The following is an 18,576-nucleotide window of genomic DNA, read 5'->3' as shown; positions in this document are numbered from 1 at the left end:
CGTTTCGGCAGTCGCGAATCACGAAGGGTCGTGCGCTCTCTCTTTCCGCGCCAAAACGTCATTCCCGCACCATCATCTCGATCGATCAGCCCGCGACTAGTTTTAGGACGATCCGGTTGTCATTTCATCACCAAGTGTTGTTTTAACTTTCCGATGTTCTGCTGCTGGGCTTGAGGACTAATTACCTGCATCGAAAAAGATGGGAACCTGATGGCACGCGTTCACAGCCGCGTGCAATGCTTACACGTGTACATGCCTATCAGCATTAATCAATGTATTGCGACATGCAGCCTACATTATCCCCGGGGAACCAGGTACCCCTCTTTATCCTCATGGATTACCTGGACTTTACCATGTCTCCATGCGGCTGGTAACCAATAGATACGTAGCTCACGCGGAGGTCATAGTTTCCCTCGGGCCCTCAACAGACGGACGCGGGAAGGAACCATGGGACCTCTAAACGTTATTTCAATGAAGCTCTTCGACTTCTTTCATCTCTAGGCGTAAGACTTCACGTTTGACTGACATATTCGTGAGAACAACAGCCCGCTACAATTTCTCAACATAGCCACAGAAACCCTGCAGCCTCCGAGACGTCCCGAGGTCGTTGTTGTACCGTCCAGATGAGATTCATAGCACTGGCGTTGGGATTTGCTCCCATCTCATTGGCATCAGACTATTTCGAGGTATCATCAGGAGACTATCATCCCTTCGCTCCCGGATATACCACTGGTGCCTATCCCCAAGACTTCACACTCGTTGGACCTCCTCTACAACCTATCCACGACTCCCAAAAGCCCTCCACCGGTCTGGCCGTCGATCCCGCGCACAACCTCTACCTAACATATCCTCGCAACTCGGGCCAGACACCGAGCAACGTGGTGGTTTGCACATCATACAACGACGAAAAGCCATGGCCAAACGCAGCTATCCAGAATTGCACTGCGGGTCAGGATCCGGCAACCTGCTTCATCAACGTTCAGAACATTGTTCTCGACGACCGAGGAAGGCTGTGGGTGGTTGACAGCGGGATTCCAGCCAACGCCAGCCCAGACACCAATGCGCTATTTGGAGGCGCAAAGCTCATGAGCTTCAACGAGACGACGGCAGAGCATCTTCAGACCTATGTGATACCCCAGGATCTATTGTCGCATCGGATGAACATGAACGACATGCGTGTCAATACGACTTTGGGTGGACGAGAAGGATATGCTTTCATCACTGATGCTAGCAAGAATAGCTCGTTACTAGCGGTGGATCTCGAGAACGGCAATGCGGTACGCAGACTGTTCAATACGAGTGTTGTTCGAGCAGACGAGAAGTACGTCGGGTCATATGGCGGCGAGCTCATCTACACCTGGAATGGCACGCAAAAAGGTCATCTCACGACTGCCGCAGATGGCATCGCCTTGGGTACGTGAAATTGAGCTGATGTGTGCTCATGCCACTGACGGAATCATAGCATCCGGCAACTTCTACTGGGGCGTTCTAGCCTCCCGTCGCTTTTATTACATCTCTCAGGAGATTCTAGTCGACCAAAGTTTGACAGACACTGAAGTCCTTGGCGCCGTACAGAATCCAGGCCAATGCGGTTCCGAGCAAGCTGGTTTTACCGCTGACGATCGCGGCCGAGTATACATCGCAGCGAGTGAACAGAACGCGATATACTACGTCGATACGCTGGAGTCTGAAACCAACATGACAGTCAACGGCAATGCGCCTGGAGGATCTGGTCTCATTCCACCGAATGACTATGTAGTAAAGACGTTGGTGAGGAACGCGATGATTCAACATGCTGATTCTATGGCTATCTTGGATGGATGGTTGTACTTCAACACCAATCAGTTGACACTGGGTCCTGGGTTCCAGTACAACAACACAGATAAGAGGAGAGGCCCTTTCCGTAGTTTCAGGCTGTGGATCGGGAGGGGGCCAGCGGTGTAGCACGTATACTTGTACGTGCATTAGCAATCTGAGGTCGATGCAGTTGTAGCCGTAACCGTAGCCGTACACCGAACCTCCTGTATGTCGCATAAGGAACAGCTTAGATGAAGGTCGTTACCATTTTGTATAAGCTCACACCTTGTGATGATCAGATAGTTCATGGCTGCTCGAGGAGTCTACTCGTCATGGTATGCATTTAATGCCTCCTCGTTAAAGAGTCGTGAGGGACCAGAGACGACACTTTATGATACCAATCTTCTGATCCCATGCACCTGCAAAATACCAGTCATTTCAAAAGTGAGACTAAGTGCCGTTGTACCCACGAGATTGTGTACACGGACCCCTGTTTCCTTAACCCGCGATGCGCTATACCGAAAGCTCTCTAGTGGCTTACCCCAGCTTCCACTTGTGTCATCGGCTGCGGTAACTGTCGGCTTTGGTCGTTCACAATACCAAACCTCGGCGGCAGTACATGAAGATGTTTCTTTCACAGAAAGAATCTGCACACAAATCACGCCCACCATGAAGTCGTTCGCCAGCAGAGAAGCATCCCGCGTGTTTTCGCGCCCAAACCTCGCCCACCGCGCGTCAATTAGTACACCCAGGAATGCAAACATTCGCATACACGAGCAGAGAAGAGGGTTCCGGGGGACAAAGCGGCTATTGGTCGTCAAGCCTTACCTTTTGGCGGATATTGGAGAAGGTAAGTAGGCGAGTCAGAGATGCTGGTGGCTGCGGCTAATCATGCTGTGCCCAGGTATTACCGAATGCCAGGTTATCCAATGGTTCGTGAAGCCCGGCGCGCGCGTCGAGCAATTCGACCCTATCTGCGAAGTGCAGTCGGATAAAGCATCTGTCGAGGTACATGCCGTCTAGGATACAAGTAGGACGAGGACTAATTCCCGGCAGATCACCTCGAGATTCGATGGCATCATCAAGAAGTTGTACTACGAGGCGGATGATATGGCGAAGGTTGGAAAGGTAAGCTTGAAGTTCGGAACGTAATACCGACCATGAGCTGACTTCAGAAGCCTCTAGTAGACATCGACATTCAAAGCGACATCTCTCCTGCCGACGAAGCCCTGCTCAACGGAGGATCAGGCAAACAAGACGACGAGGTCCTACTCACCGGAGGCGGCGGCACCCAAGAACAAAAAGCACAAAGCTCTGTAGAGCCACAAGAACAGGGGATTGAACTTGGGAGGAATGACACAAAGGCTGCGGCTGAAGACGTGCCTGGCTCAGATCAAAGCACGAGTCTACCATCCGAACCATCCACAACACAAAGACACCCAGGAAAGCATGCATCGCTCGCCACCCCAGCTGTACGACATATGGTCAAGGAGCACAAGCTCAAGATCGAGGATATAGAAGGCACAGGACGGGAGGGTCGCGTACTCAAGGACGATGTACAACGGCACGTCGAATCGATGAAGCAAACCACTACAACACCATCGGCAATCTCGACCCCGGCCCCTATGATCACACAACAAATGGAGGACCAAGTCAAGCAATTGACCCCAGTTCAGTCTGTCATGTTCAAGCAGATGACCAAATCTTTGTCCATCCCCCACTTCCTATACACCGACGCTGTAGACTTCAGCTCCCTCACTTCGCTCCGCAAAAAGTACAACACAGGCCGCGAAAAGCCAGAGCGGATAACGCCGCTGCCAATCATCATCAAGGCCGTATCGCTCACGCTCCAGCAATTCCCGCTACTCAACTCACATCTCGACACTACCACGAACCCGAACAAGCCACAGATCATACTAAAGGGAAGCCACAACATCGGCGTAGCAGTGGACTCGCCCGCGGGACTCCTCGTCCCCGTCATTAAGAACGTCCAAAACCACAGCATCGCCTCGCTAGCTCAAGAGATCCAACGCCTCAGCTCGCTGGCTCGCGCGGGCAAACTCGCATCCGCTGATCTCACTGGCGCGACCTTCACAGTCAGCAACATTGGTAGCATAGGCGGCGGTGCTGTGGCACCCGTAATCGTTGGGCCCCAAGTTGGTATTTTGGGTGTCGGTAAAGCGAGAGTGGTGCCGGCCTTTGGGGAGAACGATGAGCTGATCAAGAGGGAGGAGTGTGTGTTTAGCTGGAGTGCTGATCATAGGGTAGTGGATGGCGCGTATGTGGCGAGGGCGGCAGAGGAGGTGAGGAAGTGCTTGGAGGGTGTTGAGGCGATGCTTGTTAGGATGCGGTAGGGGTGAGAAGTAGGTGCATGGTAAAAGCGAAAAGACACTTTACTTCATACTCCCGCGACTATCGTCGATCATTTCATGGTGTAACTGGTCGTCAACGGTTCTAGTGGATTGAGTGTTATCAACATCGTATTGAATTTGTGGCTGTGCTACTACCAACTTCCTGCTATCATCCGTAGAGTAGAAGCTATTGTTCGCCATTGTCTTTGCACCACTTGGTGGCAAGAGCAAACATCTGAGTAGACTCTTTCTAGTCTTCCTAACCCCTCATTCCGATTTGTTGAATCGATCTCATAACTATGACGGAATGCCGACAGCGCACTCAAGCCGCGCCCTTCAGCACCTGCTCAAGGCTGTTTTTGCTGTTCGTATACGTCTTCTCAAGGTAATCCTCCTTCTTATCTAGATTGGACATCTCCTTGTTCAACGCCTCACTCTCCTCCTGGAGCCTCTTCTGCACATCTGGAATAGGCGTGCAGACGAACCTGTCCATAGCAATCAGTCTTTACGTTTCATCTCTTCCCCCGCAGTCGCGAGGGGCAAATAGCGAGAGATGCAACTTACATCTTGCCCATACCCTCATACACCTTTGTCTCAGCAGGCAGCGACGAGACTTCCGAGGAAGTGAGTTGCAGCATACGCCCCTCTCGCGTCCGGGCGGCTTTTTGTTGTTTGACAATGACGAGTTGTTGTTCGGCGAAGGCCTTCTTTTGGCTGATTTCTTGTAGGACCTGGGTGTTTCCCGCGTTAGATCCCCGCTCTTTTCTTTATCCATCACATCGCATTGATTGACGCACCTTCTGCAAGGCCTCGTTTGACATGGACATGGTGGGCGGAGATTTGGTAAAGTTGACGATTGGCTCGTAGGTCTCGTGAGAGCGCTGGCCTGGCTGCTGCTTCTCAAGCTTTCTCGGTTCGGCAGTTGCGAGAGACCCTGGGCGGACGTGATTGGCTGTTTGGATTCACACCGAAAACTGCACCGTGAGCTGCGACCTCTGTCAGCTCGGGAGCCAAGCTTTCCGACGTGTGCGAGAGGTATACGTCGGCGGTAGGAATGTGTACTGGGGGCGATTCCTTTTGCGCAGTAATCCTTACTGTTTGCCCACGTGTGGCGTGGTAGTCTGGCAGCCTATCGTTGGAGCATGGGCCTCTCGTGTCGCGGATTGTCGCTCTCCAGTCTTTCCTTCCGCAAAAGCCGGTGCTAGATACAAGCTTGATAGCGAAGTCAAACACCTGCAGTTTCTCTTTCCTCAACCTCTCACTTCTTTCTTTTTCTCTTTTCGAGATTTTGTGTAGAGTGAAGATGGCTGCGTTCTTTTCCCGTCTGCCGTCGATACCGTACCCGCCGGAACAGGATGGCTTCTTCTCTCCGGTCACCTCTACGCTCGATTGGTGTGAAGAGGTTAGTTGAGAGGGTCATTGCGTTGGAGAAGCGCGTGCTAACCGTTTGAAGAATTATGTAGTCACGCAGTACTCTGCGGAGATTATCAACACGCTCACGAATCTGCTGTTTATATACCTCGCTGCAAAAGGCATACGCAACTGCTTGAAGAATGGACATGACACCGTCTTTCTCGTGGCGTTTATTGGCTATCTACTGGTCGGAACTGGGAGCTTTCTCTTTCACGCGACATTGAAATGTATGTTCGCTGCTGAATCGATTGTTCACATGCAGTATCTGATTCGTGTTAGATCCTATGCAGTTGGTAGACGAGCTTTCGATGATCTACACGACTTGCTTGATGAACTTTGCGACGTTCTCTTATGGCAAGTCAAGGCTGTACTCTACGGTTCTTGCAATTGGACTTGTGTCTCTTGCCGCCTTCATTACGCTCTACTACCACTTCCTCCAGGACCCCACCTTCCATCAGAACGCCTATGCGATTCTCACAGCGATTGTCCTGTTCCGCGCCATGTATGTAATGGAGGTGAACATCCGCCCGCGCTTCAAGTCCAAGGAGAGGGAAGCAGCGAACCCGCGCCCGCACGGAGGTGTGAAGGCGGTTCAAGAGAGAGAAGACATTCGCGACCAAGAAATTCTCAGTAAGATGTGGCAGATGATTGCATTCGGCCTCAGCATCTTCCTGGGAGGCTTTGCTGTCTGGCACCTCGACAATGTGCATTGCTCGCAGTTGATCCAGTGGCGGAGGGAGATTGGTATGCCCTGGGGTTTCGTGCTCGAGGGTCATGGCTGGTGGTAAGTATTGCATTCATCTTAGAAAGACGAAAACTCACAATACCAGGCATCTCATGACGGGAACTGGAGCTTACTACTACATTGTATGGGGCGTATGGCTGCGACACTGCCTCAACTACAGGCAGGACGAGTATGAGCTCTACTGGCCCAACTTCTGGACGATGCCGCAGGTTGTCAAGCGACAGGCTGGTGGCCATGCAAATGGCTCAACGAAGAAGGAGCTATAGGCGGTGACGACGTGGAGTCTTGGGCAGGATTAGGTTCGCGTGTCAGGGAGGATTTATGCATGTGCTCTGCAAGATCAGCGTTGTGCGGTTTCCGCGCTGCGAACGACGATACGGATAGGCGAATTTGATAGGGGATGGGATGGGAACAACAAGTCCGCAACCGCCTCCAGTAGCACGTCTATCACGACATGAAACCAACCAGTAATACAAGATACTGCAAAGCAGCGAAGCCATTCGACAGCAACGACTTGTGCCTTGCTAGTGCAGCTGTACATGTTCATGACTAGCCCCTTCAGCCGGCAGGCACCAGCTTTGGCGCGTTGTTAGTAAATAGCTCTAGCGCCGACGGCCCGTGCAGACGACCCACAGAGATCTTTAACGCACTCACCGCTTCTGCTCCTCCTGCTCTCCACACCAGCACCACCACCAGCGACCAGCCATAACCCAGCTCCTCGCATCTTCACCTCTCCAACTTCCATATTCCTCGCCCCCAACCGCCAACATGCGTGAGATTGTACGTATCGCCCGCACTGCCGCCTAGTCGTGGCGCGTCGCTGCCCCGCGCCGAGACTCAGGGACAACACAAAGAACAACAGCTAACGACGTTTCTCTGCCACAGGTTCACCTTCAGACCGGTCAATGCGTAAGTTCTTATATCGCTCCTCTGTGTACAGACGACAGCTAACATTGCCCAGGGTAACCAAATCGGTGCCGCCTTCTGGCAGACCATCTCCGGCGAGCATGGCCTCGACGGCTCCGGTGTCTACAACGGCACCTCGGACCTGCAGCTCGAGCGCATGAATGTCTACTTCAACGAAGTGCGTCCCCCGATTACGCTTTTGGCAGATAAAAGACCAATACTGATCTACAGCAGGCGTCCAACAACAAGTTCGTGCCCCGTGCCGTCCTCGTTGACCTCGAGCCCGGTACCATGGACGCCGTCCGCGCCGGCCCCTTCGGCCAGCTGTTCCGCCCCGACAATTTCGTCTTCGGCCAGTCTGGTGCTGGTAACAACTGGGCAAAGGGTCACTACACCGAGGGTGCCGAGCTCGTCGACCAGGTCCTCGACGTCGTGCGCCGCGAGGCCGAGGGCTGCGACTGCCTCCAGGGTTTCCAGATCACCCACTCCCTCGGAGGTGGTACTGGTGCCGGTATGGGTACGCTCCTCATCTCCAAGATCCGTGAGGAGTTCCCCGACCGCATGATGGCCACCTACTCCGTCGTGCCCTCCCCCAAGGTCTCCGACACCGTTGTCGAGCCCTACAACGCCACACTCTCCATCCACCAGCTGGTTGAGAACTCCGACGAGACCTTCTGCATTGACAACGAGGCTCTCTACGACATCTGCATGCGCACCCTCAAGCTGAACAACCCCTCATACGGCGACCTGAACCACCTCGTCTCCGCCGTCATGTCAGGTGTCACCACCTGCCTGCGTTTCCCCGGTCAGCTCAACTCTGACCTGAGGAAGTTGGCCGTCAACATGGTTCCCTTCCCCCGTCTCCACTTCTTCATGGTCGGATTCGCTCCCCTCACCAGCCGCGGCGCCCACTCCTTCCGCGCCGTCACCGTTCCCGAGCTCACCCAGCAGATGTTCGACCCCAAGAACATGATGGCTGCGTCCGACTTCCGCAACGGTCGCTACCTGACCTGCTCTGCCTACTTCCGTGGTAAGGTCTCCATGAAGGAGGTCGAGGACCAGATGCGCAACGTCCAGAACAAGAACTCCTCCTACTTCGTTGAGTGGATCCCCAACAACGTCCAGACCGCCCTCTGCTCCATCCCTCCCCGCGGCCTCAAGATGTCCTCCACCTTCGTCGGTAACTCGACCTCCATCCAGGAGCTGTTCAAGCGTGTCGGTGACCAGTTCACTGCCATGTTCAGGCGCAAGGCTTTCTTGCATTGGTACACTGGTGAGGGTATGGACGAGATGGAGTTCACTGAGGCTGAGTCCAACATGAACGACTTGGTCTCCGAGTACCAGCAATACCAGGAGGCTTCCGTCTCCGAGGGTGAGGACGAGTACGACGAGGAGGCTCCTCTCGAGGCTGAGGAGTAAGCTGGTCATGGCTGACGTCCCGCTGGGCTTGGTTGTTGGAATATTTCACGTGTGGACACGAGCGTTGTAATTCGATTCGTACTTTGAGCGACCTGGCTGTGATCAGACATGTTGCGAAAGTGACTAGACAGACATGGCAGGCGCCTCAGCTTCTTGTTAGCGAAAAGATGCTATAATCAGATATTGTCCACTAAACAGTGTATTGTGTGTACTAGTTACGTCCTACTAATCTCCTTCGCCGTGTTCTCTTAGATGTTCAAGGTAGCCTACGAGCCTCTTCTTGATAATCACACCCACCAGTTGTCCTGTGCCCTCCTTTGTCACCATAAGATACCTCAACCCCAGCTTAGAGAACATCTCGACAGCATACTCCAGAGGTGCTTTCGCACAGATGCTTAATGGCGTCCGATCCACAAAAGGCGTCAAATCCATCTCCAAGTTCATCGGGCTCGTCGGCTCATCAATCTCCTGGCCTAGCAACCTGACCTGAACATCGTCTTCCTGCGTCGACACAAGCACACCAGGAACGAGTTTTGTCAATCCAAATTCAAGCTCCGACTGCGAAATGTACCCTTGCAACACTTCAACGCCGCCACCATTCTTCTGTACTAGAACAAGACCCGCGTCCATGAGACCCCGTTCTCTCAACGCATCGAGCTTCTCTTTCAGCAGAGTCAAAGCTACTTTATTGCTTGTAGGTACATGAACGGTAATGTCATCCATGGTGCGCTGAGGAGGGATCAGGACCTCGACGCAGGCTTTGTGGCGGCGGACGATGGATAAAGCGGTGTCTGGGTCGAGAAAAGGGTGGGAGAGTAGGGATTGAGCGAGGTCGTAGACGCCTTCTGAGGAGATTGCGTCGGCGACCCATTTTGCGGTTAGGATGGCGAGCATGGACGGGACGGTGTAAGAGAGTTGGCCTGTGAGTTCGAACATCTAGATATATGTTAGTTGACAATGAATACTGAAAGAACGTGGAGATGAAGAGACTTACGATAACAGCAAGAGAAATGGTCATCCGAGACACACCCGCCAGAAACGCAGCAGCACCCACCATGGCGAAGATACCCGGACTGATCGAACCGATAGCCTGACCAACCAGCCTCCCAAAGAAAGCACCCGCATCCAGCGCTGGAATAATAACCCCAGACGGAACCTTGATCCCAAACGTAATAGTCGTAAGAACAAGTTTCGCCAACGTCCCATACGTCAACCAACCCACATACTCCCAATTCGTCGTCCCCCTTTCCCTAGCAACCCTCTCATTCCGACAAACCCAAGACGCGCTCGACTTATCCTCCCCACAATCCACCAACAAATTCTTAATAATAACATCCCCCGGCTCGCGCGTCAACGGATTAGGATACTGAACCAACGCCGTCGCCAGCACCACCAACGCAACCTCCAACACTGGATATCTCTTAATAACGCCAAAAGCCCTGAACCACTTCGACCACAGGAAATTGAACTTGCAAAACAGGCCGCCGAAGATACCGCCCGCTACGCCCAAGAGGACGAAGACGAAGTAGTGAATAGCGTTGTACTCATCCCCAAACCGCGATTCAAAAAGCACTAATTTCCCCGTGCCGGTTGGATTGAGTTCCTTGAGCACCATCGCCGCAGTAAGACTACACAGAAAAGCCCTCCACAGCACTTTCCTTGGAAAATACGTGCTAATCTCCTCGTAACTGAACAGCACGCCTCCGATCGGCGCGCCGAATGCTACTGACAGTCCCGCTGAGCATGCCGCGCTGAGCAGCTCTCGCATCTTGCGGCCATTGGATGCGTATTTGGGTATCAAGCGCCCGGTTAGGTGGCCGATGCAGGTGGAGATGTGGACAAAGGGGCCTTCTTTTCCTAGACAGAGGGACGAGGATACGGCGAAGATTGCGCCGAGGGATTTTACGATCAGCACGGGGAGGGAGAGGAAGGAGGGAATGGAGAAACCGGAGAGGATGGTTTTTATTTCGGGGATGCCGGAGCCGGAGGCTAGGTACATTGTTTTGCCTTGGACGGTTGGTGTGGTGGGTGGGTTGTTGGAGGCAGACGCGGAGGAAGAAGGGGAGGTGGTGTGGCCGTTGCTCGCGTTCTTCGTAATAGGGTTGGAGGATGAGGTCGATGGGAGGGTAGACCGAGTTAACATGGTTAAGCTCGAACTTATGATGCCGAATGCCATCGCCATGGCCACGTAGATTGCAAAACTGCTCTTGTAATCCTCACTCCAGACTTTCCAATCCGCGCATTCTTCCCCCGTCTCTTTCATCATAAACAGTGACGGACTCTTCTCGACAGCAACACAGCAATCTTCTCTGTTTCGCAAGAAATGGCCAGAGCAATACCCGGTTTTCCAGTCTGAAACCGTTACGACGGCGATGTCAACGAGGAAGGCGATACATGCCGTCAGTGCGCCGATTACGACGACAGCAAGCCAGCCTGAACTGGCATCGAGAAGAGTGAGCAGTTTGTAGCGGAGACCAGGGTGGGAGTGGAGGGCGCGGTAGCGGTAGGAGTCTTTGACCTGGGTTTGCGTATTAGCACATTTACAGAGGGTGTTGAGAATTGACGAGATATGTTAGTACCAGATCGTGTAGCCAGTCGATGGTCGTGTAGTCATTGTATGGTAATCGTTCTCCGACTGGACTTTCTGCCAATTGCTGTTCTTCTTTCGTTACGGTGGATGCGATGACTGAAGATGCTTCTTCGTCTTGTTCATGTTGGAGATGGGATAATCGGGCTTGGTGCAGGAGAGGGGTACGTTCGTGACCATTCTCTTCATCAGAAGCCATGACTGTGTATTCGAATGAGGTATCAACGAGAGTGAACAGAAGACAGCTTTACGCGGATAACTGAGGTACATCTCGAAAGCTTCTATGTGGCTTATCCAATGACGCAGACAAGCCTATCCCAAACGCACGCTTATCTGCCGCGGAAATAGATCTACTCGCAAAGCCTGGGGTAAACGTTGTGGGATGGGATGATTGCTGGGCTTGGCTGGGGGTAGTAGAGATAAGGAAAGCACGCTAGATGATTGGTGCGCAATGTCACTTCCTGTGCAACTACACCAACTCTCAATACTTGCGATTGCATTAGAATAAACCACAATCGCAGGAGAAGCATTGCAGTACTCTGAGAAACTACATGGACATGTCTCTGTTACAGGAATCTTACCAGTTCCAACCTTGAACCCACCGCCTTGAACCAGAACACCAGGTGAGGTCCAATATCCAGACTGAACATACACGGTATCATGGAGGCCCAAATCATGACTGACAAAGGAAATCGATGCGGCTCTGAGTAGAGAGGTGATGGAGAAGCAGGCGCTACAAGCGATTGCCGCTAGACGTATTATGCGGATGCCGCAGCGTTCTTCTGAGCAGCGTAGGCGTCTGTGTATTTCTATGATTATGTTAGAGCCTGTATCAACGTCGCATTTGTTATGCATACCTTCTTCTCAGCAGCGCCCAAAGACTTCCACTCCTGGGAGATGAGTTTCATAGCCTCGAGAGGGGAAATGTTCTTGAAGTCTCCGGAGGCAAACCTCTCTTTGACAAAGGCGGCATAGGCGGGTATCACTTTGTTCACATGACGCTCATCGACAAGCTTGGCAGTATGAGCAGGAGCCTTCTTCTTTTCATTCGCATAGATCCTCCGTAACTGGGCACGTGCGTTGTTCGCAATGCGGATCTGGTCGGGAGTGTAGGCCTTGAGCCATGCGTCGTACTCGGCTCTTCTAGCGACAGTCCTCTCGCTTGCGAGGTGGTTGTAGTGCTTCAGACAGTTAGTATAGTGTGATGCACTGTGAGGCGGACAGGGCTTACCTCAAGCTCAGCGGGGGTCAACTTCTGGAACTCGGCCGTAGCAGCCGGAAGTTGCCCAGTCTTTTGGCCCGGAACACCAGCCAGCTTTTCAGCTAAGAAGACATGGAGAGCAGACAATGACCTGCGGCTCACGGGTTCCTTGAGTGCCTTGGCGCGTAGCTCTCGGAGCTTGACCTTTTGTTGTTCTTCGGGCGTCAAGACCTTCTTGACGCGCTTCTTGGGCGCGGGCTTCTTCGCGGCAGGCTTCTTTGCCTTCTTCTTGGGCGCCGCCTTCTTTGCTGCGGGCTTCTTCTTGGGAGCCGCCTTCTTTGCTGTTGTGGCCGTCTTCTTGGGCGCAGGCTTCTTAGCGGCGGCTGTCTTGACCGCCTTCTTCACCGTCGCCGTGGGCTTGGTGGCGCGCGTAGTTGTAGCATACGACCGGCGGTTCTGGAGGGCAGAGGCGAAGGCGCGTGAGAGGGCGCGCGCATGCGGGTGCTGGGCGGCATTGCGGGCGAGGAGGGCGCGGCCGAGGGTGCGGGCGAGCTGCGGCATGTCGTGTGGGGAGGCCCTGGGAGCGTCGGCTGCCAAGCGGCAGAGTGCGCCGGCCAGCATCGTGAGAATTCTTAGGCGTGTCGTCGGGGCGCGTGGTGGTGGGATTGACGAGCGGCGGCGCAGCTCTGGGCGGGCAATTGACGGGGTGTTTAGGCGTTGGAGCGTCGGCGGTGTAACGAGAGGTTGGGAGCTAGAGAGACTAGCAGGAACGTCATCTAAGGAGGGCGTAGTCAGGCACGCTCTGCATCGCATCCTCTACCCCACCATCGCGAAGTCACTGTGCCATCACCCTCGCCAATGTCAATGCGCCAGGGCCACATATCTTTTTTCAAGCTACGACCAGGTCTCATGTATATACAGTCTATTGCGCAAACATGCACGCTCAACACATCGCATTTATATCAACTACTTGCTTATATCACCTTGTAACTGTTGTCATGTTAGCGAATCATCTGCATGGTGACTGGGAAACTCATACCTCCACGGGTGGTCTTCGTCGCCGTACTGGATCGCCTCCATCCAGTCCTTCATCTGCTGTGCAATTGGGCCGGCTTCGACGTGGTCTTCCAGTCCGCAGTCGACAAGCTGTCCCTTCCAGCTGATCTTGCGCACCGGAGCGACAATGGCAGCAGTACCCGCACCGAAGATCTCCATCATGCGTCCTTCGTTGGCAGCGTCGGCCACCTCCTTCATGGTGAACTTGCGCTCCGATACGGTCCAGCCCTTGGGCACCAGACGTTCCCGTGCAAGCTCGAGGATTGAGTCTCGCGTTACTCCCTCAAGAATAGTTCCGTCGAGAGGCGCAGTGAGCAGTTCTGGCTTTCCAGTCTCCTTGTTCTTGATAGCGGCAAACAGGTTCATGGTGCCGACCTCGGTGATGAACTCTTCCTCGCCAAACAGCCACAGATTCTGGTGGAATCCGCGGCTTGCAGCCTGCATCTGCGGGACGATGCAAGGTGCGTAGTTGGCACCAAGCTTCTTGTCTCCAACACCTCCAGGCCACGCGCGCACAGCGTAGTCTGTAGCCTCGAGCGAGATAGCCTTGAATCCGGTTGGGTAGTATGGGCCGACGGGGGAAGCGATCACGTAGAGTAGTGCAGACGCGGGAGGGCCGACGCCGAGGGTGCGCTGAGTGCCGATCATCGTTGGGCGAAGGTAGAGAGAGTAGCCTCGCGCACTGGTGTGGTCAGAGTGTGTTGTAGCCAACAGAGGATTCAGACTGAACGTACTCGGGAACGAAACGCTCATCCTCCTTCACAAACTTGCCAATGAGCTCGATCAAAGCATCGGGGTCGAAAGTGGGCAACGCAATTCGCGCCGATGACTTGTTCAGCCTGGCCATGTTCTTGTCCGGCCTGAACAGCCTGATGTTTCCGTTCTTGTCCTTGTAGGCTTTCATGCCCTCGAAGCACTCGAACGCATAGTGGAAGACGCACGTCGCGGGGTCGAGACTGAGGTTCTGGTAGGGGGTAATGCGTGCTGGCAGCCATCCTTCTGTTGCTGTCCATTCGAGCGACAGCATGTGATCTTGAGTACGTGTTAGATGTGAAGTTTGGTGCCATTGGAGCTGTTACCAGAGAAGTTGCGGCCAAAGACAAGTTCTTCATGCGGCAGCAGGTCTTTTGGCGTCGTCGTCTTGGTTATGGAGAGCTTGGTCGGGTCGATATCTTGTATCTTCTCGCCAACAGACTTGTCAGCATGAATGCTGTAGGGTCGCTGGGTCCGACATCGCAGCGACGCGCTGAGCGGTGCTACAGGCGAACGGAAGGCGCCACGGGACAGGCAAGAGAGCAATCGTGAAGACCGCTGCGGAAGCATTGTGAGGGATGCAGTGCAAGCGGAGAGGGTGGGGCGGGAGTAGAGTTGGTGCAGGTGGTGGATTCCAGAGTAATAATTATTTTGGGCTACAAGACCGAAGCTGACCGCAGCCTGGAGATATCGGACCTCGCGACTGTGTCGCGACAGTCACCTCCGATCGCGCACTGCACCAGCCACCGAACAGGCAATCGTAGGGCGCGAACGACATCTGAATCATCGTCAGCGCGGATATCTGAGGTTATTCGCGTGCTTGGTATCTTGGCCGTTGCTGCATTCACACTGCCCATGTGTGCTGCGTGCGCTCACGTCATGCAAGGCGGGAGACTAGAGGCGGCCCTGGCATCCATGGATCCTTCTCCACAGCTCGCGTGGGGGAACTAACACTTGGCTTTGTCTATCAATCGTGCAATTGACTTTTGGGTCTCCGGCATCGTACCGACGAGTCTAGACATTGCGCGAGTCCTCGGTGATTATCCCTAGACATTTTGCGGAAAGAGCGTCCCGAATGTCTTGATCCTCTCGGCAGTTCCAGCTGTCTGTCTCAGATCTCACGCGCATACCAACACTGCCCACGCCAAACATCACAGTCCATGACGCCCTCGCTCGACTCCCACAGTATCGCCGCGCGCGCGAATAGACCACCAGCACCATGTTTTCCAACGCCCTAAAGTCCTTCACTTCCAACATCTCGAGCAACTACACCCTCAGCCCCCAGCCCACGTCGTATTCAGGGCCATGGAAGATATACGACGCGAAGAAGAAGTCGACGGGGAAGGCGGCCTCTGTCTTTGTGTTCGAGAAGAAGTCGTTGGAACCACCAGCTGGCGCAGGCTTCGGTGGGCGCTCAGCGGCTTCAGGGCTCAAGCGGGCGCATGAGGAGGTTGTGGAGAGACTCAAGAAAGAGGCCAGTTCCCTAGCTCGGTTACGGCACCCAAGCGTATTGGAGTTGGCTGAGCCAGTAGAGGAAACCCGTGGCGGCGGCCTCATGTTCGCAACAGAGCCCGTCACCGCATCGCTCGCCGGCCTGTTGCAAGAAAAAGACGAGCAGGAGAAGGCAGGCGGTGTTGGTGGGCGCCGCAGCCGATATGTTATCGAAGAAGCCGACGGCCAGAAGCGAAGACGCGAGCTCGAAATCGACGAGCTCGAGATACAGAAGGGGCTGTTACAAATCGCAAAGGGCTTGGAATTTCTGCACGAGAGCGCTGGACTGGTGCATGCGAATTTGACCCCAGACGCCATCTTCATCAACGCTAAAGTAGGTAGCCACAATACCACCAATCTTTACGAACACTTTGCTGATCGCAGTGACAGTCTGATTGGAAAATCTCAGGTCTTGGTTTTTCAACACCTCCAGAGAACTCGACGAAGCCCACCTCCGTTACGCCCATCTCGCTCTCAGAAGTCCTCAACTACGACGCTCGCCTGCCACGACACGTTCAGCTGAACATAGACTATTCTTCGCCCGACTTCGTCATGGACAACAACATAACCCCTGCGGCAGACATGTTCAGTCTGGGCATGCTCATCATTGCACTATACAATTCGCCGCACAAGAGCCCGTTGGACTTCAATGGTAGTTCCTCCTCCTACAAGCGGGCGTTTTCTTCGTCTTCCTCGGTTCCAAGTAAGACGAACAACTTCATGTCTTCGCAACCGTTACCGCGAGATGTCGTCAACGGCGTTCTAGATCGCTTGATAACACGGCGGCCGGCGTCGCGCATGGATGCACGAGAGTTTCAACAAGCACAGTACTTCGACAACATCCTAGTATCCACAATACGCTTCCTTGACGGACTTCCTGGGAAGACACCCAATGAGAAGTCACAGTTCATGCGTGGTCTGCCGCGCATCCTGAACCAGTTTCCCAAGTCGGTACTTGACAAGAAGATACTACCTGCTCTACTTGAGGAGATGAAGGATCGGGAGCTTCTCACTCTGATCCTTCAAAACGTGTTCAAGATCATTACTATGCTTCCATCTGGCAAGCGAGCATTTACCGAGAAGGTGATACCCAAGCTGCGAGAGACATTCTTGAGTGCGCCGGCTGCGAACCCGAAAGCCCCAGCTCAGGAGAGGGACAGCCTAAAAGAAGCTGGCCTCATGGTGCTTCTTGAGAACATGCAGATCGCTGCTGATAACTCAAGTGGCAAAGAGTTCAAAGATGATATCCTCCCAATCATTAATCATGCGCTCGAATCACCTACTCATTCGCTAGTCGATGCAGCTCTGCGCACGCTGCCTATTGTTTTGCCGATACTAGACTTTTCAACTGTCAAAAACGAGCTGTTCCCTGTGATTGCCAGCATCTTTGCAAAGACGAGCAGTATGGGTATCAAGATTCGCGGTCTAGAGGCTTTCAAGACACTTTGTGGTGGAGGAAACGATCAGCAGGATGACTTTCAAAGTGATGGCCTTACTGGAGTGGTAGCAGCACCCAAGGCGAAGAGCTCGAATGTCTCAATTCTCGACAAGTACACCATTCAAGAGAAGATTGTACCGCTACTGCGTGCCATCAAGACGAAGGAGCCTGCCGTTATGGTATGTCAATACAGATGAACAAGCCATAAACGACATGCTAACACATGAACAGATGGCAGCACTCGACGTCTTCAAGGCTATCAGCCACCAAGTTGACAGTGACTTCCTCGCTATGGATGTACTCCCCATCTTGTGGTCGTTCAGTTTAGGACCACTGCTCAATTTGCAGCAATTCCAAGCGTATATGAACCTCATCAAGACGACGTCCGCACGTGTCGAAAACGAACAGACGCGCAAGCTGCAAGAGCTCGGCGCAAACGGGTCCACAGCAACTACACGCAACGAGTTCATGTCCTTTGGCGGTCCATCGGCGACCAACGGCTTCGATACTAGCAACGGTAACGGAGACACTGATTTCGAAGCGCTTGTACGTGGAGGACAACAGGGGCCATCGGGAGGCACAGACATGCTAGGTGGGGACCCATGGGCGAACGCCTCCGCATCAGCTGCATCCTCCACCATCCTCCCCTCGCGCCCGTCCACCAACCGAACCAGATCCAACAACGCATCTCCAGCCCCAACCTTCTCATGGTCCACGCCTCCCGTCTCCCCACCACCAAACACTAATCTCGGCGCCCCGAAACCACATGGCAGGGCCATCACTCCAGACAACACACTGAACACGCTCAACTCCTCGTTCCCCGCTCTTAGCGCGGCAAACCCAGGCATCGGAAGCTCATCATTCACACAACAACAGGCAATCCGACCAGCCATGAGCATGAACAACATGGTATCCCCTACAGCCTCAACACCCTCTTACACAAACCCCACACAGAGCGGAGGTATCGACTGGAGCAAAGCAAGTGGTGGCACCTCCATGTCATCCGCAAACACTTGGGGAAATAACACAAACACAACGAATTCGCTATCGAGTTTCCCTTCTATAGCTCCACCGCCCTCACAGTCACGCACGCAATCCCCGTATTCGTCGTTTGGTATTGCGCCTCCGCCGGCTAAGCAAGCGGGTACGGGGTCTTTCAGTATTGCGCCGCCGCCTATGGGGGGTCGGACGGCGAGTGCAGGGGGCGGGATGGGGATGGGGATGAATAGTATGGCGAGTTTGAGGGCGCAGACGCAGAGTCAGCAACAGCAACAACAGCAGCAGCAGCAGAACCAGCAACAGATGAACTGGGGTAGTGGAGGCGATAGTTTGATCTGAGAGAATTGTAGATGTGCGTGTGGATGTGGGAATGGAAAGAGTAGTCTTTTGTGGCGTATTAGCGGGCGTCTGGTTTCTGGG

At 53.7% G+C, this 18,576-nt stretch overlaps 9 protein-coding genes across 9 annotated transcripts; 5 read left to right on the top strand and 4 right to left on the bottom strand.

Moving 5' to 3' along the window:
* Window positions 1-623: 623 nt before the first annotated feature.
* On the top strand, window positions 624-1,944 carry J4E83_008369 (uncharacterized protein; the record flags this gene model as incomplete). Its single annotated transcript, XM_049335266.1, has 2 exons — window positions 624-1,413; window positions 1,463-1,944. The coding sequence occupies 2 exons, from the start codon at window positions 624-626 to the stop codon at window positions 1,942-1,944; spliced, it is 1,272 nt and encodes a 423-aa protein (XP_049185532.1).
* Window positions 1,945-2,466: 522 nt separating this feature from the next.
* J4E83_008368 (uncharacterized protein) lies at window positions 2,467-4,151 on the top strand (the record flags this gene model as incomplete). The annotated part of the gene is made up of 4 exons (XM_049335265.1): window positions 2,467-2,647; window positions 2,702-2,805; window positions 2,854-2,925; window positions 2,973-4,151. The coding sequence occupies 4 exons, from the start codon at window positions 2,467-2,469 to the stop codon at window positions 4,149-4,151; spliced, it is 1,536 nt and encodes a 511-aa protein (XP_049185531.1).
* Window positions 4,152-4,470: 319 nt separating this feature from the next.
* Window positions 4,471-4,975, bottom strand: J4E83_008367 (uncharacterized protein; the record flags this gene model as incomplete). The annotated part of the gene is made up of 3 exons (XM_049335264.1): window positions 4,471-4,633; window positions 4,713-4,879; window positions 4,946-4,975. 3 exons carry the CDS (start codon window positions 4,973-4,975, stop codon window positions 4,471-4,473), a joined length of 360 nt encoding a protein of 119 aa, XP_049185530.1.
* A 476-nt stretch (window positions 4,976-5,451) lies between these two features.
* J4E83_008366 (uncharacterized protein) lies at window positions 5,452-6,572 on the top strand (the record flags this gene model as incomplete). The annotated part of the gene is made up of 4 exons (XM_049335263.1): window positions 5,452-5,550; window positions 5,602-5,788; window positions 5,841-6,345; window positions 6,392-6,572. 4 exons carry the CDS (start codon window positions 5,452-5,454, stop codon window positions 6,570-6,572), a joined length of 972 nt encoding a protein of 323 aa, XP_049185529.1.
* Window positions 6,573-7,074: 502 nt separating this feature from the next.
* On the top strand, window positions 7,075-8,631 carry TUB1_2 (beta-tubulin; the record flags this gene model as incomplete). The annotated part of the gene is made up of 4 exons (XM_049335262.1): window positions 7,075-7,086; window positions 7,192-7,215; window positions 7,268-7,390; window positions 7,447-8,631. The coding sequence occupies 4 exons, from the start codon at window positions 7,075-7,077 to the stop codon at window positions 8,629-8,631; spliced, it is 1,344 nt and encodes a 447-aa protein (XP_049185528.1).
* Window positions 8,632-8,856: 225 nt separating this feature from the next.
* J4E83_008364 (uncharacterized protein) lies at window positions 8,857-11,417 on the bottom strand (the record flags this gene model as incomplete). The annotated part of the gene is made up of 4 exons (XM_049335261.1): window positions 8,857-9,567; window positions 9,626-9,787; window positions 10,034-11,149; window positions 11,211-11,417. The coding sequence occupies 4 exons, from the start codon at window positions 11,415-11,417 to the stop codon at window positions 8,857-8,859; spliced, it is 2,196 nt and encodes a 731-aa protein (XP_049185527.1).
* A 559-nt stretch (window positions 11,418-11,976) lies between these two features.
* J4E83_008363 (uncharacterized protein) lies at window positions 11,977-12,980 on the bottom strand (the record flags this gene model as incomplete). The annotated part of the gene is made up of 3 exons (XM_049335260.1): window positions 11,977-12,027; window positions 12,076-12,399; window positions 12,450-12,980. The coding sequence occupies 3 exons, from the start codon at window positions 12,978-12,980 to the stop codon at window positions 11,977-11,979; spliced, it is 906 nt and encodes a 301-aa protein (XP_049185526.1).
* Window positions 12,981-13,393: 413 nt separating this feature from the next.
* BAT2 (branched-chain-amino-acid transaminase bat2) lies at window positions 13,394-14,798 on the bottom strand (the record flags this gene model as incomplete). The annotated part of the gene is made up of 4 exons (XM_049335259.1): window positions 13,394-13,409; window positions 13,459-14,157; window positions 14,210-14,507; window positions 14,555-14,798. 4 exons carry the CDS (start codon window positions 14,796-14,798, stop codon window positions 13,394-13,396), a joined length of 1,257 nt encoding a protein of 418 aa, XP_049185525.1.
* A 649-nt stretch (window positions 14,799-15,447) lies between these two features.
* On the top strand, window positions 15,448-18,495 carry J4E83_008361 (uncharacterized protein; the record flags this gene model as incomplete). The annotated part of the gene is made up of 3 exons (XM_049335258.1): window positions 15,448-16,053; window positions 16,110-17,336; window positions 17,389-18,495. 3 exons carry the CDS (start codon window positions 15,448-15,450, stop codon window positions 18,493-18,495), a joined length of 2,940 nt encoding a protein of 979 aa, XP_049185524.1.
* Window positions 18,496-18,576: the final 81 nt, after the last annotated feature.

This window comes from Alternaria metachromatica, assembly GCF_023757995.1.
Source record: "Alternaria metachromatica strain BMP 0045 chromosome Unknown scaffold_24, whole genome shotgun sequence".
NCBI classification, from domain to species: Eukaryota; Fungi; Ascomycota; class Dothideomycetes; order Pleosporales; family Pleosporaceae; genus Alternaria; species Alternaria metachromatica.
The sequence above is the reverse complement of the archived record's forward strand: the minus strand, read 5'-3'. Positions and strand labels throughout refer to the sequence as shown.